Source organism: Eptatretus burgeri, chromosome 14 (genome assembly GCF_056783735.1).
Source record: "Eptatretus burgeri isolate ZD-2024b chromosome 14, Ebu_testis_v1, whole genome shotgun sequence".
NCBI classification, from domain to species: Eukaryota; Metazoa; Chordata; class Myxini; order Myxiniformes; family Myxinidae; genus Eptatretus; species Eptatretus burgeri.
The window spans coordinates 74,996,549-75,022,590 of NC_140974.1; the positions used below are offsets into that span (position 1 = coordinate 74,996,549).

A 26,042-nucleotide genomic window follows, 5' to 3' on the forward strand; every position below is an offset into this window, starting at 1 on the left:
GTTAGTGCAGGATTGAACAAAATGGGGTATGTCAAAACAGCATGTTAATACAGCACGCAGAAACCTCCCAGAAATGTCCATGGGAGGTGAAGAGGAGGAGGGGCTTTGGGAGGAGATAAAAATGAAGGGAGGGAAGGCAGCGTGAGGGGAGGGGAACGGAAAGGCGATAAAACGTGCCCAAACAGCAACATTTTCTTTTTAGCTGCCGGGTTCTACATAAAACCGGTGGGAGCATTTAAACCCCACACTATCTACCTGGCAAAGGCCTGCCTGCGTGCATGCATGCTCACACATGCAGCGACTTTTGCACCCCTCCGGTCGGCTCACTCCGAATCTGATTCGTACATGCTACACAATGGGGAATCCGTTTTAAATTCAATTGTCAGTCCTTAACAGCCCCCTGAACAGAGGGTGAGGGGTGAGGAGGAGGGTAGAGTGGAGGGATGGGAGAGAGGAGGAAGGGGAGACGGGGGTCACAAAGAGAGTGAGGAGAGGATTTCAGCAGATGTGATGGCCAGTTTAATGTCCACAGAGAGACTGCACACATACTGATATATTACCCTGCCTGTGAAACACCGGGATGACAGTTTATAGCTGGGTCGGGATTCAAACCGAGGATAGACAACTTAGAGCGAGCATGCATACCTCGCGGCCTGCCGTTATGTGGCGATTAATTGCTTTGCAACAACTGAAAACTTTTTTTTTCATTCATTGTAATCTAATTTATTTTGCCTTCCTAACTCGGGAGATGGAGAACTGCCCCACAGTATCGCCATGTAAACGTGTAGAGATTGAAGCTTGAAGAGCACTTGCCAAGTGGCTTAAGCACTCCAACAAAACGGTTGAAGAAACTTTAAAAACGAAACGTTGAAATTTTTTAATGTGTATCTTTAAAAAAAAAAAATTTAAGAATTTTTTTGATTGTTTTTCACTTCCGGTTCTGGGTTTGGAGCGTTGGCAGGTCTCCTTCGGGGCTCCCTGCTGATGATCTCAAAGTTAAGTTCCAGTCGTTATCTGTCCTGTTTTAACTGTTTATTTTCTCTCCAACATGTTACTGTGTGTTCCTTGTTCAGTTTTGTTTCAAAAATCGTGCTATTTTGTGAGATTTCATCGAACTTGTCTTACTGGGTGCTTGAGGCCTATCCTTGAGGCTTGAGGCCTACCCTTTGTTCCCCTTAACAGAGGGGGGGGGGGGTGGGGGGAGGTTTCTTTTGTTTTTTTTTGCCTTCTGTACGATCGTGTTGATTTGTTTTTTCTCCCCATTATCTTCAATTTCTATCTTTCCCACTTTCTTAATGTCCCCCATCCCTCCCAACTAATCACTCTATTTCTTCTCTTAAATGAAAAATAATTTTTTTTTTAAAACGTGACCTTTCTCAGATTTTTCTTCTTCTTCCTCCTCTTCTTCCTCGTTTTTTTTTATTTTTATTTTTTTAACAACACTTCCATGACGTAATCTGTTGAAAACTCTCTCAAACATTTATAATAAAAATAATAATAAAAGAAACGATCTCTTATAATGCTTCATCTTCCTCTTTCACACATATGGTTCTCTTTACTGGATCATAATGCACTGCTCTTCTGCTATTTAAACAGACTGCTCTCAATTCGAGAGTTTAATCGCATAACTGACCGAAAACTTTAAAAAAAACCCCAGTTTGCTATGAATGTTCACTTTCCATCAACCATTCTTTTTTTCTAACTTCAGTGCCAACTCGCTCCTCTCACCCCTCACTCTCAAAGCAACCATCCCCCTCTTCTCCCTCTTCTCCCTCCAAGCCTCCCTCTCACCTCTCTCAAACCCCCCCTCACCTTTCTCCCACCATTCATCCCGTCGCTTATCCTTGCCAAAGTTGCCCCCCTCCCATCCACAAAGCTGCCTCCTTCCACTGCCCTCTCACCTCCATCTCTTCACTCCACCTCCTCAAATCCTCAACTGCCTTCTTCCCCCTCTCCCCCAGCACCACAGAGCCTTTTCTCCTCCTCATTCGGCCCCCTCCCCGAGTGATTCTGCAATCCCCCACACTCTTTCAACAACCCTCCTTACCTCCCCCCCCTCGCCCCCTCTCCTTCCCTCCCCCTCCCTCCCCACCCCCTGCACCCAAAGCCTCCTCCCTTACCTCTTCATTAAAAGTATGGACCTCAAATATCCAGGGCCTTCGCTCAAACCTTTCAGATCTTTCCATACAGGTTGCCACTGACAAACCAGACATAATCTGCCGAACAGAAACTTTCCTCCCCCAAGACGTGTCTGACTCCCAAGTATCTCTCCCTGGTTACTCCCTCCTCCGGTATGACAGACCTGAGCCTCGTCCTGGTGGAGGAGTTTCTCTCTTCATCAACCACTCTATTGCTCACTCTCCATGCACTGCCCTCACTCCCCCACACCCCCAGGAATACCTCTGGCTACGGATTCCACTCCACGCCCACCTCATGTTTATATGTGTACTGTACCGTCCACCTAACAGTGATGACTCCATCTACAACTCACTATCTGAAAACAAGGACCAACTTCTCTCTTCTCATTCAGACTCTCTCTTCCTCATATGTGGAGACTTCAATTGTCATCATGCCAGTTGGCTAGGTGTGGGTACCTGTCTCACCTGTCATGGCACTTCAGCAAAAGCTTTCTGCGACTCATTGGAACTGACTCAAGTGGTCAATTTCCCTACCCGGGTCTCAACCAATTCAACCAATACCGGATACTCCATCTCTTCTGGATCTGATTTTGACAAATTTCCCTGACAATATCTGCTGCTCTTCCTCTGCTCCAATTGGTTCTTCTGACCACGTCCTTGTCAAAGTGGACATCTCTCTGGCTATTATCAGAGAACCACCTCACCTCCGTCGAGGCTGGCATTTCACTCAAGCCGACTGGCAGGGTCTCCAAGCAGCCCTCAAACTTATAGACTGGTCTCCTATTGCTACTTTCTCCAACATCAACTCATCCTGGGAATTCTTTCAAAGAACCTTGCTCTCCCTCATGCACAGATTTATCCCCTCTTGTCTTCAGTTGTCCTACCCCTTCCTCCCGCCCTTGGTTCACTGAAGGTTGTGGTGAGGCAGTTGTCCTGAAACAACTTGCCTTTGCCTCGTGGAAAGCAAACCCAACTGAGGGCAATCTCAGTTCCTTCCATAAAGCTCGGAACAAGTGTGTACCTACCCTCAGGAGAGCCAGAAAACAACATCTTTCTCATCTCAAGTCTGAACTCTCAAACCTCTCTCCCTCCTCAAAATCCTGGTGGCATCGAATCAAATCTGTTTCTGGTGTATGTTCCCCCTCCATCCCCTCCCTTACCTCAAATGGCTGCACTGCTGATACCTCACGTGAAAAAGCTGAATGCTTAAACTCGGTGTTTGCAGCTAAATCTTGTGTCCAAAACCCATCACTTTCTCTCCCCACCTTAACCAGTCACACCCAACTGTCCCTGGACTCTGTGTCCTTTTCTCCTGACAAGGTAGAGAGCTTGCTGTCAAACCTCGACTCAGATTCTGCAACCGGTCCAGACGGCATCAGCCCACGTGTCCTCAAAGCCTGCTCTTCTGCTTGCTCACCCTCTCTCTGTTCTAGTCACCCTTTCATTTGCTCAAGGTCGTCTGCCATCTGCTTGGAAATCAGCAAACATCACTGCCCTGCAGAAAAAGGTGCAAAAACAGATCCCTGCAACTACAGACCAATCAGTCTTCTCCCAATCATCAGCAAGGTTATGGAATCCATCATCGCTTCAGACATCAAATCCTTCCTTTCCTCCAATGGCTTGATTTCTGATCATCAATTTGGTTTCAGACCAGGTCACTCTACCCTGGATATGCTGCTTCTGCTCTCCCAACAATGGATGGAAGCCCTCAATGCCAGACAGGAAATGCGAGCCGTGTCCCTGGACATATCACATGCTTTTGATACAGTCTGGCATCCTGCCCTGCTCACCAAACTCTCTTCCTATGATATCCAAGGCCATCTCCACTCATGGCTCGCAAACTTCCTCTCCTGTTGCAGTCACCGTGTGGCCCTAAATGGAGTTATTTCATCCCCTCTTCCTGTCCAGGCTGGAGTTCCTCAAGGTAGCATTCTGGGCCCTGTTCTTTTTCTGGTTTTCATCAATGATCTCTCCGACTCTCTGGAAAATCCTCTACATCTCTTTGCTGATGACTCCACCCTCTGCCGTACCATCTGTCATCCCTCAGACCGGCAAGCAGCAGCTTCTTCGCTCACTGCTCATCTGGATAAAATCACAAACTGGCCCAACACGTGGAACATGTCTTTCAATCCGGACAAATCTCACACTCTCACTATGTCTCTTTGAAAGGACCACTTAGAATCCCCCCTCCCCCCATTCACTTTCTCAACAATCCTCTGGAAGAAGTCCTTTCTTTCAAGCTTCTGGGTCTCACTATCTGCCATGACCTTTCCTGGGAAAGCCACATTTCAATCCTCGCCTCCAAAGCCAGTCGCCGACTGGGAATCCTCCGTCGTGCAAAGTCCTTCCTCGGCCCACCTGAGCTCCTGACCACTTACAAAGCTTTTGTCTGCAGCCTGATGGAGTACTGCTCTCCCCTCTGGGCTGGTGCTCCTGCCTCCCACCTTTCTCGGCTTCACGCTGTAGAAACCAAGGCATTTCGGATCATTGGCATCTCCCGCAATGAGGCTGAGTCTTTGGGCCTCTTACTCAATCACCGCAGGTTGGTCAGTGGTCTTTCTGTTTTCTACCATCTCCTCTCCAGCCTCGCCCCCCCCTGCTCTCTCTGCGATTTGTCCCCACCACATTTCTGCAGGGCGCTCAAGATCCGCCAACAACCCCCTTCTGGTAAAACTACCAAAATCACGAATCACTGCTCACCTTCACTCTTTCATTCCTCTTTTTTTCCCGCCTTTGGAATAAACTCCATCACTCTATTCATTCCCATTCTTCCCTCCAGGCCTTCAAAACAGCTGTTCACCACCACCTCTTATCATCCCCCATCCAAATCCTCGATCTTTTCTACCCCAGATAATCCACCCAAGCCCATCTCCTTAAAATTCTCTCTGTCCTTCCTGAAAGTCCCTGTAATGTCCATCTGCTATTCCCCATGTTCCCCGTCCCATCCCGCTCCCTTCCACAGATCTCGTAATGTCTCTGCTCCACACTGTTTTGTCTTTCCCACTCCCTCCCCTCTTGTCTCATGCCCCCCCCCACCCCTTGATGTGCGTTGTGTGTTGGCTCTCATATGAGCCTCGACAAGGAAAACAAAAAAAACAATTTTTTTAAATATATCTCTCAGTGACGAGTGGGTCGTATAAGGAAAGATGATATAACTAAGAGAAAACATCTAAATTAAATTGCACATTTTCAGCGAGTGAGCCACCGCATGACAACGCGGTGCTGAATGCAGACGAGTAGTGCCTAAACGCAAACGTGTAGGGCTTGAACTTTGTTCAAGTCAATCAATATATTCAATGACAGTGCGAATACTTTTGCTGTGTTCGGCCATGACTTGGAAACGAGCAACCAAGTAGCTTGTACATAGCACTCGCCAAGTGGCTGAAGCACTCGAGCAAGCACTCCATTGAAACGGTTGATGAGAAACTGCTGGCTTGGCAAGCAATTAGCGATCGCCGATTGGTCATATCCTCATTGAGGCCAGGCCTTAAATAACGAGAAATAAAAGATAGAGAATGTAAAGTTAGGAGTGAAAATGAGTAAGAAAAGTGTATGATGTTTGTTTACAAGAAAGAGATATTGTTACGAATTTCGCCCGCCCGGCGTGCGATCGGCCACGTAACTCAAATCGCGACGCGTCGCCCACGGGAACGGACATTTCAGTCGTGACCCTCCTGGAACTACTGCCAGGAGCCAGTCACAGGTGGGGGTTTAACCTCACCACAACCCAGTCCGCATTCCACCCACGCAAAATAGGGTGAATCGCCGAATGTCGATATACCTAAGTACCCGTGCAGGTAGCGTACCGAGGAGTTGTACCACGCCGCAGGTCGACTTCGGACACGAACCGCTTAAGCGGCTCGTTCCGTGCTAAAGGGATAACCGAGCGGAGTTATCGCCGACCTCGACGGTTCAGTTTTACTTATCGGGTGTTTCAACCCACTACCAATCCCTTACGTGATGCAAGATGGAACTTTCAAACGAAGGAAAGGACGCATCGAAACGGGAAACAATTTGACAAGCACTTTTAATTCACACTCAGACAAGCACGTATTTATAGTTATAGCAAGAATGCATATATAACAGTCAAAACAATAAAAGCAACGCAGAGCTAAAACCGAATAAAGCAATGTAAAGCACTTATATGGGTTTACTTAATAGACTGGTGCCACACACACACACATTTACACCAAAAGCAAAGAAAATACAAGCCACCCTCACAGGCAAGGAGGCAGACAGGTCCGTGGACCAAATGAACGTGGGACCTGGGTGATCGGCCAGGTCCACGAGACCGAAGGGGTCTTACCCGCGCCCTCGTGGCGCGATGGCGGGCTTGCCGCAATGTCCGCGTAACTCACCTGACTCCGTGCCCCTGGCGTGGTCGGTGAGCTCCTTTGGCATGCGTTGCGCAGGCATGTGTTGGTCGGCACCACGGTTGGGTTGGGGAATGGACGGGGTTACCGGTGCTATCTCAGCGCGGATGGGGGGGGGGAATTGTTGATGCTCGGGGTCGGGAGAGGGGAATGGCGGACGCTCCGTCCCGCTAGCGGGGTCTCGGGACCGCCCCGACTCCGGCGAACTCTCGCCTTTGAGCCCTCTTCCGCGTCCCTGCTTCACGCCGCGACTCGTCCCTTGACTTCAACTCCGAGCTCCGTCCCCTTCGCCGTCCGATCCCCGCAACGACAACCTCAACGATGACCTTCTTCTTGACTCGACCAGCCCAGCCAGCACAGCACCGCACAGCTCAGCCCAACCCAACACACGCCCCAACTCGACACCCCAACTCGACACACGCGAGTCACCTTGTGCTCGCGTCTTTATAGACCGGAGGAGGAGCATGTATGCTAATTAGCGGATCAAAACGCGCTTGGAGGCGGGGCCACGCCACCCGACGTTCAGCCATTGATCGGGCAAAAAGGAGCGTGAGCCTTTCCTGTTCCGAATTCCCTCCTAAAAGGAGTCCACATGCATCGCGCTTGGGGGCGGGGCCACGCCACCCGACGTTTAGCCATTGGTCGGGCAAAAAGGGGCATGAGCCTCTCCTGATCCGTTTTCCCTCTTGCAAAGGCATCCATTTGTACCCGCGGCTCGACGAGTTCGGCAAGAATCATCGAACGGGCCCTGGACAGCACGACGTTCGGTGTTGACTGGTGGTGTGGTTGATGGTGGTGGAAGGGAAAGGCGAAGGTGGTGGGGGGTTTGCTGTGGTGGTTTGAGTTGTTGGCGGGCGTCGTTTGGGAATGGTGGTGAAGCGATGTTTGCGGGGTGGAGTTGTGGAGGTAAAGAGGCGAAGGTGGTGGTGTTTGAATTGTTGGCGGGCGCCGTTTGGGAATGGCGGTGAAGCGATGTTTGCAGGATGGAGTTGTGGAGGTAAAGAGGTGGAGGTAAAGAGGCGAAGGTGCCGGTGTTTGAGTTGTTGGGAGACTTATTGGTCCAAAATAACGATAGAGAAAGAAAAATGGCTAACTCAAAGCGTCGCAGCCCAGATGAATCACACATATTCCCTCTAAACAACGGGTGTGGACTAACTACACATTAACTTATCGATATATCTAACCTGAGGACTTTTCTGGTGTATTGCAAATTTGCACAGCCGTAACAATATTAAAGCTAGCCCGGTAGTTATAGTTTGAGTGAGACAGAAAGCAAGACCAGCAATCTTGACATGGAGAGTGGAAGATGGTTCCGGACACTACTTCAGCGCTCCGAAGTCAGAACGGTAGTACTACCCCGAGCGGTTGCTGTCGACAACGCATGACCTAAAATAAACACCATGCACCATGGTTGGAGGTCTTTGTGAGGTCAGGTTAAATCTGTGACCTGCTACAGTTACCATGTAAACCTGTACTAACCTGTTCCATGGTCGGGTTGTCTGCGACTAAACCGTCTCCCCCACCAGCTTTTCTGGTGAGGAGGGTGTTTGGATATGGACACCCAGCAGGATTAAAAACAAAACCTGTCAAAGGGTGGATGAGCTCCTTGTGAGCCAACGGCCATCCATATCTCGTGCCCAACTGTGTCTGCGGACGTCCTCCTGCAGTGGGGTTACTTTTTTATTAAGAGGTTGGTGGCAGGATTTGCACTCCAGCCACCGTAAAACCCTTCATTCCGCAAAACACAAAAACGCAAAATAATCTGAAAACCCACTCCGTAGGAGTACCTCCTGTGCAGCTTCCCTTTGCAGGGCAGCTCACCGGATGACGGGATCGGGGCAAAGCCTTCAGGACCCCCAATCTTTGATGATAGGAGGGAAACCACGGGGTAACATCCCTGGGTCAGATTGCGGGAGAGTGTCGCAGTGGTGCTGAGGTGTCGTCCACCAGACGGCGGTCTCCTTGGGTTAACCTGAGGCGGTCCCTTCGGGTAGGTGCCTGGAATGTCCTATCCCAAAGAGAGGATGATCACCTGTCTCTGTCATCATCTGAGCTCAAGCGTTTGGACATCGGGATTGCAGCTCTCTCTGAGGTTCGGAGACCGGATTGCGGCGAGATAATGGTGGGTGGTTACACCTACTATTGGTATGGTCGCTCTGATGGTTACCATACCCAAGGAGTTGCTGTAGCTGTGTCCAATAAGCTGACCCCAATGATAAATGAGGTAACACCGGTCAACGAGCGTATTATGAGATTACGGATTCGTCACTCCTTAGGTGTCATTTCCCTGGTCTCTGTTTATGCTCCGACTGAGGCGAGTGATCTCACCGTGAAGGATGCATTCTACGCCACGCTCGAGTCTGTGGTTGATCAGTGCCCCAGACGAGATGCACTTCTAGTCTTGGGGGATTTCAATGCATCGACTGGAACTGATAGGGACGGTTATGAGGTGTGTGTTGGTCCCCATGGGTCAGGAACTATGAACCAGAATAGCACTAAGTTCCTTGACTTTGCAAGAAGTCATGGACTTAGGGTGGCTGGTTCATGGTTTCAGCGCCCACAAGCTCATCGCTGGACTTGATATTCCAACGCTCGCGGTGCGGCAAAGGAGATTGACCATGTCCTCATTGACGGTCATTGGAGGATGATCCAGAACTGCAGGGTTTACCGGAGTGCTCAGTTCCTCAATACTGACCACAGGCTTGTTATAGCAACTCCACAGCTGCACCTTAAATCCTGGAGAATGGTACCATCCCAGCCGAGGCAGGCTGTTGGCAAGCTCAGGGATGAGAGAGTAGCTGAGGAGTTTGCGAACAGGCTGAGTGGACACTTGGGTGGGGGGGTCTGGATGCTTTGGGGGGTCCTGAAGAGTTGTGGAGTGCCTTCAAGACCACCGTCCTTGATGTTGCGGGTGGATGTCTTGGAACTCACTGCAGGGCAAAGAAGAATTTTGTCTCTCAAGGGACACTGGATACCATTGACCAGAGTCGCAGGGCCAGGCTGAATGGCAGAGCTGAGCTGTTCAGGGAGCTGAGGCGTAAAACTGTACGTGCACTGAGGGTGGACAAGGAAGCCTATGTGCGAGGAATCTGTGAGGGGGTAGAGCATCACCTGTGGACAGGTGATTCTCGTCCCACTTACAGGGGAATTCGTGCATTGCGTTCTTCCAAGCCAATCCCTCGGAGCACTGCAGTTAGAGCAGAGAGTGGTAGGCTCTTGACAGAGGAGTCTGAAGTGAAGGCCCGCTGGGCCCGTTACTTTGAGCGGTTGTACCAGGCTGATCCCCCAGCTGTCGAGTTGGATGTCAAGGGTGTTACAATCCCTGTTGCTGACCCTCGAATCAACTGTGGTCCACCTTCGCTTGTGCAAACACGGGCTGCGGTGAACCAGTTGAAACGGGGCAAAGCTCCAGAGATCTGTGGCATCCATGCTGAACTTCTCAAGGCTGGTGGAAATGCTGCACTCGTGTCGTTGCATGTAGTTTTGTGCTCTGCCTGGAACACAAGCATCATCCCTACTGATTGGAAGAGGGGCCTTGTTGTCCCTCTCTGGAAAGGGAAGGGTGATCGCCAAGGCTGCAAAAACTACCGAGGGGTGACTCTGCTCTCAGTGCCGGGCAAGGTCTTTGCTCGGATAATTCTTGATAGGGTTCGCCACCATCTGCTTGAGCACCAGCGTCCAGAGCAGTCAGGCTTTACACCAAAGAGGTCAACGATTGACCGTATCCTTGCTCTTCGTGTCCTCACCGAACGCAGACGAGAGTTTCGGCAGGGGCTGCTTGCAGCCTATGTTGATCTCTGTAAAGCGTTCAATTCAGTGAATTGGGATGTCCTCTGGAGGATTCTTGGTCTTCGTGGGGTGCCACCAAAACTGATCGATCTGATGTCTGAACTCTACTCTGGTACTGAGAGTGCTGTGAAGTGTGGTGGTACCATCTCTGACTTATTTCCAGTTGTTACTGGAGTTCGTCAGGGATGCGTACTGGCTCCCACACTTTTCAGCACTTGTATGGGCTGGATTTTAGGGAGGATGTCGGAGAGATCAAGCTGCCATGCTTCGTTTGGGAATGTCAAGATCTCGGACCTTGATTTTGCAGATGATGCAGTCATCTTTGCGGAGACTTTAGATATCCTTTTGGGGGCCCTCGAGGTGCTGAATGAGGAGTCGGAGCCGCTGGGATTACAGGTTTCTTGGGTCAAAACTAAGATCCAGGCTTTCGGTGACATCTTGGATGCTGCTGTCCTGACTGTGTCTGTTTGTGGTGAGGATGTTGAGGTCGTGGAAAGATTCACTTACCTTGGCAGTGATATTCATGTCTCTGCTGGCTGTGAGTCAGAGGTCAATAGACGTCTGGGTCGGGCCTGGGGAGTCATGGATTCACTGGATCATGGGGTGTGGCGCTGCCGGTACCTGTGCGGGAGGACGAAAGTCCGAGTCTGCAGGTCCTTGGTACTTCCAGTCGTGCTCTATGGATGCGAGACTTTGACTCTGACCAAGGATCTGAGACGGAGACTTAATTCCTTTGGTACCAGGTCTCTTCGGAGAATCCTTGGCTATCGCTGGTCAGATTTTGTGTCCAACGAGCGGTTGCTGAGAGAGACTCGGATGAGATTTATTACCTGCATAGTCCGTGAGCGTCAGTTGCGGCTGTATGGACATGTGGCTCGTTTTCCTGACGCTGATCCTGCTCACCAGATTTTCTCAGCGAGGGAGTCTCATAAGTGGAGGAGGCCAGTGGGCCGACCACGTGCCTCGCGGTTGCAGCAGGTTGATTGGCATCTCAAGGAGATGGGGATGGGCCAGGCATCTGCCTGGGGGATGGCCAGACGGAGGCCCCTGGAGTACCGGCAGAAAGTGGATGCAGCGACGCGCTGTTCTGGCACATGCTCCCATACCTGACCTGACCTGACCATGGTTGCTGTCGATAAGCACCATGCACCCATAGACGCATGAAATATCAAGGAATATCCAAATTGGACAAATTAACACCTTTTTTTTTTAAAAAGCAGTCAGAACTGCTGATAAGTTAAATTCTGGAGTTTACATTTTGAAATTCAGCTGAGATTGAAAGATTCTTGAGGTTATGGCATGTATGGAAATGAAATAAAGCAACAAATGCTGGCATATCCGGGCGTTTATAAGCATTGCAATGTATCCAGCGACTTGTAAGTATGTTGAACAGGCATTCGATGATATGAGTGAGGAAAGTGGGGGGGGGGGAACTTTATCGCTAAGAAAGCATTGCTGCCTGTTCTAAGTCAAGGCATTGTTGAGCAGGCTAAAAAAAATAGCAAATTGAGACCCCAGCGAAGTGACCAAGGATGAATCTTAATAAAGAATAATTAAATAAGGCTGTTAATTATCTTCAAAAGGGGTGATTAAGTTAACCCAAAGACCCAATTTTGACTCGTGCACTTCTTTGGAGTTCCCTTAATATGCATGCAAAGTTTGTGGGCACAAGGTTTAATGGTTTTGGAGTTATGTTGGAGACCCCCATGACTGATGAGCAAATACCATCCGTTGTTTCGCGAATGGGAATACTAGGGTGGGGGGGGGGGGGGGGGAGAGAGAGAGAGAGAGAGAGAGAGATAGAGAGATAGAGAGATAGAGAGATAGAGAGATAGAGAGATATATATGGGGAAGAGTGAATAGGGGTGGGTGGGGGGGGGAGAAAGAGAGGTGGGGAAGAGTGAATAGGGGTGGGGGGAGCAAGGAGGGGAGTGGAAGGGAAGGCAGTGCACCAGGGCATTACCGGGGTGAAAGTGCTTTCAACCATCTATTGTGAAAGCGAACTTGTTGCTGTTGCAGACTTTGGTATCTTTGAATCCACATTCCCAACCATGACTAATAGGTACTCACTGCTCGTGTTTGGTTTTCAAATGTTTTTGCATATTAGACGCATCACAGTGATGAGCAATGTCGATTGAACAAAGTGGGCATGCAACTTTCGGATTGTCTTCTTGAACCTTCCCGAAATAGTTCCAAACTGCACTTCTGAACCTTTTGAACAAACTGTTGTTAAAACTTTATAAGTCGATGTATTGCCTACCCGTCCATCGGCAAAGCAATCGGCACACTTTACCGGCCAATTTCAAATGCTGTGCTGTTCATTGAAAAGGAACACGCCTTTGAGGTGTGTTTAGTTTACAAGCAATTTGCCTTTGCTGCTATATTGCAAATGTGACACCTCAAGGGAATGTTCCTTTTCAATCAATACATTACCAGGCCATGCGTGATGGCAACATGCCCAAGAGGGATGAAAAAAAAAATTCATCCCCCCAAAAATGCTTCTTTCTATGAAGTAGGAATTACTCAGAATTGACGTTTATTCCGGTTCACTGCTTGATTTATTTATTTATTTATTTATTTTTGTATACATTGTCCAAGCTCGTATAATAGCTAACACACAGAACATATAACAAAAGGATCAGGAGGCAGGAGGGGTGGTAGAGGGAAGCACAAAACAGTGGGGAACAGACACGGGAGATATGGGGAAGGATACTTGGGGTAAACAAGATGGACACTACAGGGACTTTCAGGAAGGAAAGCAGGAAATTTGAAGGAAGTGGGTTTGGAGTGGATTAACAGGGGTAGAAAAGATCATGGTTTTGGATGGGGGAAGATAAGAGATGGTGGTGAACAGCTGTTTTGAAGACTTGGAGGGAGGAGTAGGATTGAAGAGAGTGGGTGTTTGCTTCAGAAGCAGGAATGAAAGTGAAGGTGAGCAGTAATTCTTGATTTTGGTAGTTTCGCCAGAAGGGAGTTGCTTGCCCTGTGGAAATATGGGGAGGTGGTGGGGGGGGACAGATCACAGACAGAGGAGGCAGGGGGCGGGTAAGGCTAGAGATGCGGTAGAAGACAGAAAGACGACCGACATGCCTGCGGTGAGAGAGTGAGAGGCCCAAAGACTCGGCCTCACCTCAGGAGATGCCAATGATCCTAAATGCCTTGGTTTTTACAGTGTGAAGCTGAGAAAGGAGAGAGGCGGGAACACAAGTCCAGATGGAGAGCAGTACTTCATCAGTCTGCAGACAAAAGCTTTGTATGTGGTCAGGAGCTCAGGTGTGCCAAGGAAGGACTTTGCATGATGGAGGATTCCCACATTCTTACACTCTCACGGTTTTGACTTAAGTCCAATTCGATCTCTGATTTCATTTTTTTTTGTTGGTGCAAAGATGGTTTAAGACTTGGTTTCAGCAAAAGGTGAGAAAATCAGGCAAATATTGGCGTTTTTAGACACAAATGCATTCTTATAGCCGTTTTGAATGTATCTGATTGGACGCGATGTGGGAAGGGAGATGGGAGTAATGAGGGAGAGAGAGGTGTGGGGAGAGGAGAGAGGTGTGGGGAGAGGAGAGAGGTGTGGGGAGAGGAGAGAGGTGTGGGGAGAGGAGAGAGGTAGGGGGAGTAGAGGGTAGAGAGAGGAGGGAGGGGGAGTGAAAGAACAAGGATAGGGTTCCCTGATCAGGAATTAGTTATGACGCCGTTTTGAATGCATCTGGTCAGGCACGATGTAGGGAAGGGGAGGAGTGAGGGGGAGGTTCTCTTACAGGAAAAACTGAAGTTCGGGTTTGAACTGTGGTGTAATTTTGTTTCTTCATGTTCCTGGGGTACAGTATATATATATATATATAAAGAGTTTAACTCTTTTTCAACTATGTAATGAAACATTTCTTCGAAAAACTTTGTATGTAATAAGTTCAAAGGGCGGAGGAGCTCCTTGTGAGCCAACGGCCATCCATATCTAGTGCCCAACTGTGTCTGCGGACGTCCTCCTGCAGTTGGGTTACTTCTTATTAGGAGGTTGGTGGCAGGATTTGCACTCCAGCCACCGTAAAACGCTTCATTCCGCAAAACGCAAAAACGCAAAAAAATCTGAAAACCCACTCCGTGGGAGTACCTCCTGTGCAGCTTCCCTTCGCAGGGCAGCTCACCGGATGACGGGATTGGGGCAAAGCCTTCGGGACCCCCAATCTTTGATAGGAGGGAAACCACGGGGTAACATCCCTGGGTCAGATTGCGGGAGAGTGTGTCGGAGTGGTGCTGAGGTGTCGTCCACCAGACGGCGGTCTCCTTGGGTTAACCTGAGGCGGTCCCTTCGGGTGGGTGCCTGGAATGTCCTATCCCTAAGAGAGGATGATCACCTGTCTCTGTTATCATCTGAGCTCAAGCGTTTGGACATCGGGATTGCAGCTCTCTCTGAGGTTCGGAGACCGGATTGCGGCGAGATAATGGTGGGTGGTTACACGTACTATTGGTCTGGTCGCTCTGATGGTTACCATACCCAAGGAGTTGCTGTAGCTGTGTCCAATAAGCTGACCCCAATGATAATTGAGGTAACACCGGTCAACGAGCGTATTATGAGATTAAGGATTCGTCACTCCTTAGGTGTCATTTCCCTGGTCTCTATTTATGCTCCGACTGAGGCGAGTGATCTTACCGTGAAGGATGCATTCTACGCCACACTCGAGTCTGTGGTTGATCAGTGCCCCAGACGAGATACACTTCTAGTCTTGGGGGATTTCAATGCATCGACTGGAACTGATAGGGATGGTTATGAGGTGTGTGTTGGTCCCCATGGGTCAGGAACTATGAACCAGAATAGCACTAAGTTCCTTGACTTTGCAAGAAGTCATGGACTTAGGGTGGCTGGTTCATGGTTTCAGCGCCCACAAGCTCATCGCTGGACTTGGTATTCCAACGCTGGCGGTGTGGCAAAGGAGATTGACCATGTCCTCATTGACGGTCGTTGGAGGATGAACCAGAACTGCAGGGTCTACCGGAGTGCTCAGTTCCTCAATACTGACCACAGGCTTGTTGTAGCAACTCTAAAGCTGCACCTTAAATCCTGGAGAATGGTACCCTCCCAGCCTAGGCTGGATGTTGCCAAGCTCAGGGATGAGAGAGTAGCTGAGGAGTTTGCGAACAGGCTGAGTGGACACTTGGGGGGTCTGGGTGCTTTGGGGGGTCCTGAAGAGTTGTGGAGCACCTTCAAGACCACCGTCCTTGATGTTGCCGGTGGATGCCTTGGAGTTCACCGCAGGGCAAAGAAGAATTTTGTCTCTCAAGGGACACTGGATACCATTGACCAGAGTCGCAGGGCCAGGCTGAATGGCAGAGCTGAGCTGTTCAGGGAGCTGAGGCGTAAAACTGTACGTGCACTGAGGGTGGACAAGGAGGCCTATGTGCGAGGAATCTGTGAGGGGGTAGAGCATCACCTGTGGACAGGTGATTCTCGTCCCGCTTACAGGGGAATTCGCGCATTACGTTCATCCAAGCCCATCCCTCGGAGCACTGCAGTTCGAGCAGAGAGTGGTAGGCTCTTGACAGAGGAGTCTGTAGTGAAGGCCCGCTGGGCCGGTTACTTTGAGCGGTTGTACCAGGCTGATCCCCCAGCTGTCGAGTTGGACGTCAAGGGTGTTACAATCCCTGTTGCTGACCCTCGAATCAACTGTGGTCCACCATCGCTTGTGGAAACACAGGCTGCGGTGAACCAGTTGAAACGGGGCAAAGCTCCAGGGATCTGTGGCATCCATGCTGAACTTCTCAAGGCTGGTGGAAATGCTGCACTCGCGTCGTTGCATGCAGTTTTGTGCTCTGCCTGGAACACAGGCATCATCCCAACTGACTGGAAGAGGGGCCTTGTTGTCCCTCTCTGGAAAGGGAAGGGTGATCGCCAAGACTGCAACAACTACCGAGGGGTGACGCTGCTCTCAGTGCCGGACAAGGTCTTTGCTCGGATAATTCTTGATAGGGTTCGCCACCATCTGCTTGAGCACCAGCGTCCAGAGCAGTCAGGCTTTACACCAAAGAGGTCAACGATTGACCGTATCCTTGCTCTTCGTGTCCTCACTGAACGCAGACGAGAGTTTCGGCAGGGGCTGCTTGCAGCCTATGTTGATCTCTGTAAAGCGTTCGATTCAGTGAATCGGGATGTCCTCTGGAGGATTCTTGGTCTTCGTGGGGTGCCACCGAAACTGATCGATCTGATGTCTGAACTCTACTCTGGTACTGAGAGTGCTGTGAAGTGTGGTGGTACTGCCTCTGACTTATTTCCAGTTGTTACTGGAGTTCGTCAGGGATGTGTACTTGCCCCCACACTTTTCAGCACTTGTATGGACTGGATTTTTGGGAGGATGTCGGAGAGATCAAGTTGCGGTGCATCGTTTGGCAATGTCAAGATCTCGGACCTTGATTTTGCAGATGATGCAGTCATCTTTGCGGAGACTTTAGACATCCTCTTGGGGGCCCTCGAGGTGCTGAATGAGGAGTCGGAGCCGTTGGGATTACGGATTTCTTGGGTCAAAACAAAGATCCAGGCTTTCGGTGACATCTTGGATGCTGCTGTCCTGTCTGTGTCTGTTTGTGGTGAGGATGTTGAGGTCGTGGATAGATTCACTTACCTTGGCAGTGATATTCATGTCTCCGCAGGTTGTGAGCCGGAGGTCAATAGACGTCTGGGTCGGGCCTGGGGAGTCATGGATTCACTGGATCATGGGGTGTGGCGCTGCCGCTACCTGTGCGGGAGGACGAAAGTCCGAGTCTTCAGGTCCTTGGTACTTCCAGTCTTGCTCTATGGGTGCGAGACTTGGACTTTGACCAAGGATCTGAGACGGAGACTTAATTCCTTTGGTACCAGGTCTCTTCGGAGAATCCTTGGCTATCGCTGGTCGGATTTTGTGTCCAACGAGCGGTTGCTGAGAGAGACTCGGATGAGATTTGTTACCTGCATAGTCCGTGAGCGTCAGCTGCGGCTGTATGGACATGTGGCTCGTTTTCCTGACGCTGATCCTGCTCACCAGATTCTCTCAGCGAGGGAGTCTCATGAGTGGAGGAGGCCAGTGGGCCGACCACGTGCCTCATGGTTGCAGCAGGTTGACCATCATCTCAAGGAGATGGGGATGGGCCTGGCATCTGCCTGGGGGATGGCCAGACGGAGGCCCCTGGAGTACCGGCGGAAAGTGGACGCAGCGACGCGCTGTTCTGGCACATGCTCCCATACCTGACCTGAATAAGTTCAATATGTGGACTAACGATTGAATCCAATATTTATCAATAACGTTTATTTTTAAGGAATTTTTAATGTGTGAAGTGAAGTGTATTCGATGTAAGTAAATCAAGGCAGGTTCTCACCCCTCTCAAGTCTAGTCGATGAAGTCAATCTTCCCAAATCGATCAAGTCAAGGCAGAAAGAAGTCACTCCACACTCTCTCGCATCCCTCACCCCCTGCCTCCCTCCTCTCCCATGTGCACGAACCTCTTACTCCCCCCTCTCGTGAGTGAAGCATCAGATATGAAGAAGGGCGGTCCAAATGTGAAACATCTTTGCCTGTATGATTTCTTATTGGTGCCCCACTTGTATATATGAACAATTAAAAAAGACATAAAATGTCATAGCCGCCGTTGTTTTTGTAATTTCACTGTACTTAGTTCAAGGGTTAGCCCATATTAATGTGCAACTAAAATGGCCGCCAGTCTAACCATCATTTGTCAACTAACAAAGTCAACCATCTTTGATCAGATCGCAAAATAAAGTGAGGGGTACTTGTATGCTGGCATGTACTGTGCTTTTGCCATGTTTGAATAAAATCAGGCCATGCATGCCTGAGACATGGTTGGGGACACATTTAAGTAACAACATGGCCACAGGTCGGCCACCTTGGATCTGATCTGGAAAAAAAATGACGTGCATATGTAACTCGTCATTCCTTTTCTGTTTGACAAGTTTGAACATCACCGGTAAATGCATGTCTGAGAAATGGTTGAGGACGTGTTCGACACTGGGATTTTTTTTTTTTTTTTACAACTAAAATGGCCGCCAGTCAGCCATCTTGGATCTGTTGTCAAAAAAAATGATGTGCTTCATTGTATAGTCGCCGTTGTTTTTGTATTTATTTTTGTCGGGTTGTCTTTGTGTTGTCTTTGATTGTGTTGTCTGACAACCATCATGTGTTGTCTTTGTGCCAAGTACGAATAAAATCGGTCCATACATGTCCGAGATATGGTTGAGGGCGCACGCACGCACGGACATGAAAATCGAGACAAAATCCATAATCCCCCATTTCAGATGAAGTCCAACGGTCTAAAAACACGCTCCGTCCATCTGTCTGTGAAGCTGTGTGATTATCTGTGTATTAATAACTTACTGTTTGAACGTCAGTTTCACCCTGACCTCACACATGTGCGTTTATTAATTATGTACTGTTGGAATGTTCCTTTCGATCCTTTAGACTGCTGAGACCATTGAAGACCCTTAGACCATTGAAGACCGTTTGAGACCCAAAATACCCCAAGAACACCGAAGACATAAAAGTCCTCGAGGACCCAAAAGACTCTGCATCAATGACGACGTGTGGAGAGGCGACCCCTTGCACCTTTCAGACAGATTACACAGCTTGGACCCTTGACCATTTAGAGCTTTTCGACCACATGGACCTTTTTTATATGACAAACTAGCATGGATCGGCTCGCTACGCTGTCCTCTCCACACAGATTTGCTGTGTTGTCATGATTTACACCAATCATAATACAAACATTTCTTTTGTACAAATTTATTTGTAATATTGGTGATATTATATTTATTTGTAAGTCGGTTCTGTTAACTCCAAAAATGTCGAAGTGGTCTAAATGGTCAAGGGTCTAAGCTGAAGGTTGTTAAGGTCTTAGGGGTCTTTTGGGTCCTCGGGGACTTTTGGATATTCGCAGTCATTTTGGTCCTCGGGGTATTTTGGGTCCTCGGGGTCATCTGGGTCTTGGGGGTCTTAAATGGTCAAAGGGGTCTCAGCAGTCTAAAGGTACATTCCAATAGTACGTAATTAAGACGTACATGGGTGAAGTTAAGGTGCAACCAACGTTCAAACGGACATGATTAATAGGCATATAGTCACACGGCTTCATGGATGGACGGTCGGTTTCACTGACTGTGCTTTTTGTTTTTATATAAATTGTTGCGGACCCGGGCTCGCGAGGGTACGACGAGAGTGGGGATATCCCCTGTTCTCCTTGGACTCACTGGGAATTGAAGTCATCAGACACGAATAAGTCCGTGTCACGGCGGTTCACTAATCGACCGCAAAAGCCAACAATTTAACCACATGACCCAGTGCGAGGGAAGGGAACTCAAGGGCTTTAATGGAGTCAAAGGGAAACCGGGGCAGAAAAAGGAGAAATGCAATAAAAAGCAATCAATGTGTGCATTTACAAAAAGAAAAGAAAATGCGCAAGGCGCTTACTTAACTCAACCTGTTCCTTACCTACTGGATAACATGACAAGGGTACCCAACAGACACTCGCACAGGGGAGACAATTGGGAGTGGCAGGGTGGCCTCAGCCTCCCGGTACGTGGAACTGTCACCCTCCCCAGCTTGATATCGCTCCCCCTGCCACTTTCTGGAACGGCCCAGACAGTGCACTCTACAACCGAGGGTCCATGAGCTCCATCGGAACTGCGAACCAAAGCGTCCTGCACCAGGGCAGAAAGTGAGAGCAATGACTATGGCAGAGAGAGACGGAGAGAAAGAGAAAACAAGAACGAACGAGCACCAGCGTGTTGGGCACAGCTTTATAGTCCCTGGAGCAGGCGGGGCCAAAGAGCCACACGTAAAATCTTCCAAGGCGGCCCTGGGCCAGCTATTGGGCCATGTCAGATCTTACGAGCTGGCCCCATGCCAGCCATTGGGGGTTGCCCCCGCATCCCCGCCCAGATATTCACTCAGTTGATACTTCCGGCTGTTCCCAGGAGCGGAGACCCGCACTGTACATGGGGAAATCCCTTCCATCCCCATGCACCTGGGATGAACCCCACATGTCCAAAAATGTCCATGCCACAAAGCTAGGAATGAGGAAATTATTGCAGGGGGGCTGTGTCGTGTCCTTGTCTGTTTATCAGTCATGTTCAGGTGGAGGAGAATGAACAGGGATTCAGGAAATGAAATACAGGTCAGGGGAAGACGGCAAGAAGTTACAGTACAGGGTAGAAGTCCATACAGACTAACAAACAAGGACTTGGTGGGGCTTTATACAATAAATGGAAATTTCGGAATTTGGTGTGCGCGTCTAAAGCCATGTCTTCGGCGAAGGTTCCAGAATGCTGGTGTTATTCACACACAGAAGCCATGGTAGTAAAACGACGCATGCCCTATGTGATGACAGCAGTCACGGCACACGTCATTGTGTGCTTTTGCTGCTATTATCCCATCGAGTTGAGAGGGGGTGCTAGCTACCCAACCCAACACATTTAATTACATAACCCGGCAGGGAAGAAGCTATTCTTGATGGACATTATGGAAATGACTATTCTTAGAGTCTATGTGCTATGTGTGTTTCAATTTCGGCATACGTTTTATAAAGCTGTAACAATAAAGATAAAGTACAAACAAATATAATATTACAAATATTTGAGAAAAGAAATGTTTCTATTATGATTGGTGTAAATCATGCCATCACAGTAAATCTGACATCAATCTCTGCATCGACGTGTGGAGAGGCTAGGGTAGCGAGCCGATCCATGCTAGTCATGTGATGAATTGAAGTTGCGTTCCTGAGTGGCAATTTCCAGTCCTCACCTAACTCTGAACTAAGTAAAGACAGTAATTGTTTAAATGCAGTTCCTATACATAAATACTAAGACATAACTAAATAAGTTAAGAAAGAATGTATATAAATGTTTAAATGAATAGATTATGGACTTTTAAGTAAATGCAGATGGTACTTAGCAAAATCTGTGGCATGCAGCAAGTGCCCAGGCCTGGGAGGTGGGGGTACAGAGGTTATTGAGACTATGAGGTACTCGACTTTAGTGCACTCGACTTTATTTCAGTGGAGTTACTTGTTATTGCCTTCAGTCGAGGGAGGAAGGCTGAGCGTGTGGGCAATATCCACCATACGCTCCCCACGCTCGAATCGCTTTACCACGTCCATTTTAATGTCCAAACTATAATAGCTTTACAAGCCTTCGTGTTAGGAGTCTCAGGTGGAAAACTTAATGGCTGCTTACCACTCATGATGAAGGGGCTTGGGAGAGTTTGGCACAAAATACTATCAATGAAGGTCAGACTATCCTCCATGAGGAGAGAGGTATCCCTCTCACGAGTACAGACTGAGCTTGAGAGAAGTGGTGTACTGTACACCGTACCTCCATTTCCCTTGTGTGCCGGTGCAAAATTTTGATTTTTTTTCCAGGTGAACAAAACGTTAACCTAATATTTCGAGGCGTATTGAGAATTGTTTAGTACTTTGAAAGAGTTGTTAAGTCGAAAAAACGTAAATAGAACGAGTGTAACTCGAGGACTATCTGTGCTTTGACGTGACTGTGGGCATTGCTTAACTTGAAATAAAATTTTGTCGTGTTGAGTACATCTTGGAAGCCAGCATGATATCCTTTGGAACCTTTTTGTGATGCATAAAATCCATCTTTTTATTTTTGGTGAGACATCCAGTTCAAGTTGAATCGTTTTCCCTTTTTGATCTTTCACAAATAGTTACATGTGTCCTTGATGGTGAATATGTACAGGCTGAGGTGCAGTCCATCTTCTCTGATGGGGCACTGTCATTGCACACAAGGAGCTTGCGTTATGGCAAGGTGAGAGGTCGACAAATGTACTCTAGTCATGAGGAAATTTGTGGTGATCAGTGGCATTTGATATTTATATTGTTTGCTCTTGAAGGTGAGCCAATATCACCATATCTGCAATTCTCACCTTATTTTCTTCTCCTCATCCCAACCTTTCAGTTAGGGCAGGGCGTGTTGGTGAAGGTCTCTCCCTCACTGATCCTCCGCAGCAAGACGCATTTCCACCACCTCGCTTCTGGAGCTTCTATCATCCTTGGCAATAATGGTCTGGTTTGGTTACAGCCAGCTAACTCTGCTGTGGAAGCTGGAGGCTTTGTGACGGACCTTGAGGTATGAGATTTCATGGTCATCATCTGTTAGACTATTGTGGTCCAGAAAGAATTGCAAAAGTTTTTGATTTCTCTTTAGGAAACGAGTGAAATATTCTATATTTTTCTCATTGCAAAAATTGTTTTTTATATATATATATACTGTATATATATTCTATGGGAGGTTAGAATTTTCTGTTTTCTGCAGGATTTTTTGTTTTGTTTCAAGTTCTTCTATTGGCCCAACTTGCTTTGTTCCTAGCCCGTGCCTATTTCTGAGCGTGAAGTCATCTCGCGACTTCGAAACTGTGTGATTATTTTAGCCCATCACCGCCTTGCCCTCTCCGACACCAGTGTGACATACTGCTATGAGGCATCCATGGCGCATGAGGTGTGTTCACGAAGTCGCGTCATACTGTATCTCATCTCGTTCAAGAAATCCTCTCGCTTTCCAGCCCTGTACATTTAAATGGTGATAATGACAACACTCATGGTTGATGCTGGCTGCAGAATTTTTATTATGACTTCACTCATGTTGAGACAGCACTTAATGTTGGCTTTGCTCAATAATGTTTAGATGGTCTATTATGACCTCGGAGTAACACAACCTTTTCATTTTGTTTTTTTTACCTTGGCTGAGTTTTTAATTTGAAAGTAAATTAACTAATGTGATTTCATTGCTTACCATTCTTTTTGTCACAACAGATCAAGGACATTACCAAACCAGAGATATCAGAGGAAATATTGCTGGAAACTCGACAAAGACTGTTGGAACAACGGGGATAAAGTGGTCCTGACAGCTCATTTAGTGTGTGCGTGCTTGTTCCTCATTTTGTTTTTTTGATTGACATTTTGTCATCTACGTGAAGCAAATAAATGTCTGTTTTTTTCCTTACTCCTTTGTGGCAGTGATTTTTCTTTCTGACGTTTAACTTATTAAAGCTTCTGTGACAGACTGACCAATTTGAAACTCTTTAAGAGTTAATTGTTGACACTGCTTTTCCATCGTAAAATTTTCAATTATTTCATGGTCAGTAATTTTACTCATCAACATTTACAATGTAGTGCATGGTATTGTAGAATCCTGATAATTCTCCATTGAGTTCACCTCACCAATGCTGACTTTTAATTGCTGAAAATGCCATTGTCATGAAGATAGAGTAGAAGCAGCATGTCTGTACTGGTTTCAGTTAAAGCGTAGTTCGGAGCGAGCGATGGCTCTGGCTCTAACTTCACCAGCAAGTGTCGACCATTATACAGGATTGCCCAGAAAAAAGTAAACTGTTGCTTTTAACGTGTTTATTTCAGTTTTGTACAAAATAATTCAAAATAAATAATCCAAGTTAATAAATATTCCTGTATATTGTCTATATTATGACATCAAATACTCAATGTTTCCACCTTGTTGGAAACAAAGCTCCAAACGAATCAATTGTTCGGATAATGAAATTCTGTGTTGGCGAATTCCATTCTTCCACAATTTTTGCCTTTAATTGATCAGTTAACAAATTTAATGTTCTTATTACAAAAAAAAAAAAAAATTCAGCTCGTTCCACATTGTATAATCAAGAGGACTCAAGTCTGGCCTGTTAGCAGGCTGATCATTAGGTTTTTATGTCGTCACAAACTTCTGTGTTTAAATATTCAACCACGAGGTGAGCTTGCTGCACCATCTTGCTGGAATGTGTAGCCAACTACCAATAAGTATAAATTGTTGGAGATAGATATCAAACACATTGTCACAATAATAAGCAGCATTCATTTTAACACCGCTTTCAACAAAAATAACATCACTTTTGCCAATTTTTGAGAGACAACAGGAGATCATCACCTTCTTTTTTAGAGAAGTTATACCAACCGTTGAATTAAGTCTTTCTGGTGTTACTTGTCTCTTGGTTCTGGCTGCAGAGTACACACAATTATTTTGAGTATTGACACGTGATCGAATTGTAAATGATTTTTTCATCACTAAACCAATCATTGATTTGGGGAAATCGTTCATTCGGAGCTTGACATGTTTCCATTCTTTTCACTTTTTTGACTTCACTCAAGGTATGTTTTATTTTGTGTCGGCAAATACCACCGGTCGCTTCGCTGACCGGAATACTAAGGGAGAGGGGTGGGTAAGAGAAAGAAAGAGAAAAGAAGGGGAAGATAGAGAAAGGAGGGGTGGGGTAGAAAGGTGAGAGGGGAGAGTGAGAATCGGTGGGAAAGAGTGAGGAGGTGTGGGGGAAGGGAAGGCAGCGTACTGGGGTAAAATCGTCAATTGCGAAAGCAAACTTGTTGCTGTTGCAGACTGGTTTCTTTGAATCTGCATTCTGAACAGTCACCAATAGATACTCTTTATGGTGTTTGGTTTTCAAATGTTTGAGCATATTGGACATATTGCAGGAATGAGCCATGTCTGTTGAACAACACAAGCATGCAACTTCCGGAATGTTCTAACCTTCCTGAAAGAGTTCCGACTGCACTTCTGGACCTTTTGAACGACATGTCAAAACTTTATCAGTCGATGTATTGCTTACCCGTCCATGAGCAAAGCAATCGGCACACTTTATCGGCCAACTATAAATGCCTTGCTATTCATTTATAAGTTGTACCGAGGTAGAAATTGGAGATGACATCGGGGTCATGAAATATTTGGTGATCACAGCAATCAGGACGACGCCAAAGAGAGACTCAGCAATAACAACCGGTAAGTGGTAAATTGTAAAGCTAGAACATGGTAATTGTGTAGTTTCGTGGTATTTTGATGCAACACTTCTCTGTAATTATTGTAGTAACCAGAACTGCATACGGTAGAGAGCGCACACCTCCACCAGGCTGAACAGTTTACATTTTGTATCCCACTGTTCACTTTATTGAAATACCATGATTACAATTCCAATCCAAACACACTTGATCTCATTTGCAAATGAAAGCAATTCAACATTTTAGAAACGATTTCATCACTCCGAGGAATTGGTCTGATGACAGAGATTTCTTCACTGCTACCTGATCTTATTGATGGTACACTGTACCGCCTTTACTTTTTCAAATATAGTTTGTGGTGACTGAAAAAAAACAACAGGATAAATAGCATCCTGGGATTGAGATATGAAATAGGGGGTAGGTGTATGTCTTCCTCGAGTGTTACGTAATATTTTAGGGGTGTCTGTTGAAGCGATACATACGGGTGGTAGTGTCGGATTTGGGCAAAAATAGCGTTATGTAATTTTGAATATCTCCCGACGGGTTTCTGTGAAGTCTGTGATCGCATGGTGGGGAGTAGAAAGCATTACATGTTCCGCTGTTTTGACGTGGGAATGCCCGTTTGCTTTTACAAGCCGGAGGAGGGTGAAAGGTGTGGGAAGCTGAATTGTTAATTGAATTTATAATTAAGTAAAATGCCAATTAGCTTCAGTTGGTGCTTTGAGAAAGAATTTAATAAATATATGCTGGGAAAACTAGTAGGGAAGTAGAATACACACATTCCTCTGTTGTTATAAAAACCTTATTTATGGCTGGAGGACATTGGAACTTATTTTAAATTTATTGGACATTATGGTTCCTTTGATTAAGAAGAAGCCAATGTTTCTTCACATCAAATTCCAGAGAAATGGGTATCTCGTGTGCTAATTAGCACAAGAGGAGAGAGATTTAATATTGATGG

The 26,042-nt window shown here is 47.2% G+C and overlaps 1 protein-coding gene across 1 annotated transcript in view; it reads left to right on the plus strand.

The window, feature by feature from the left end:
• EXOSC2 (exosome component 2) overlaps positions 1-23,285 on the plus strand; it is a 58,757-nt gene extending 35,472 nt beyond the window's left edge. The window contains exons 7-10 of the mRNA XM_085855711.1: positions 22,023-22,091; positions 22,242-22,412; positions 22,653-22,781; positions 23,096-23,285. Coding sequence (XP_085711837.1) covers positions 22,023-22,091; positions 22,242-22,412; positions 22,653-22,781; positions 23,096-23,176 — 450 coding nt within the window. The 3' untranslated portion in view covers positions 23,177-23,285. The remainder of the gene's footprint in view (positions 1-22,022; positions 22,092-22,241; positions 22,413-22,652; positions 22,782-23,095) is intronic.
• The last annotated feature ends 2,757 nt before the right edge of the window (positions 23,286-26,042 follow it).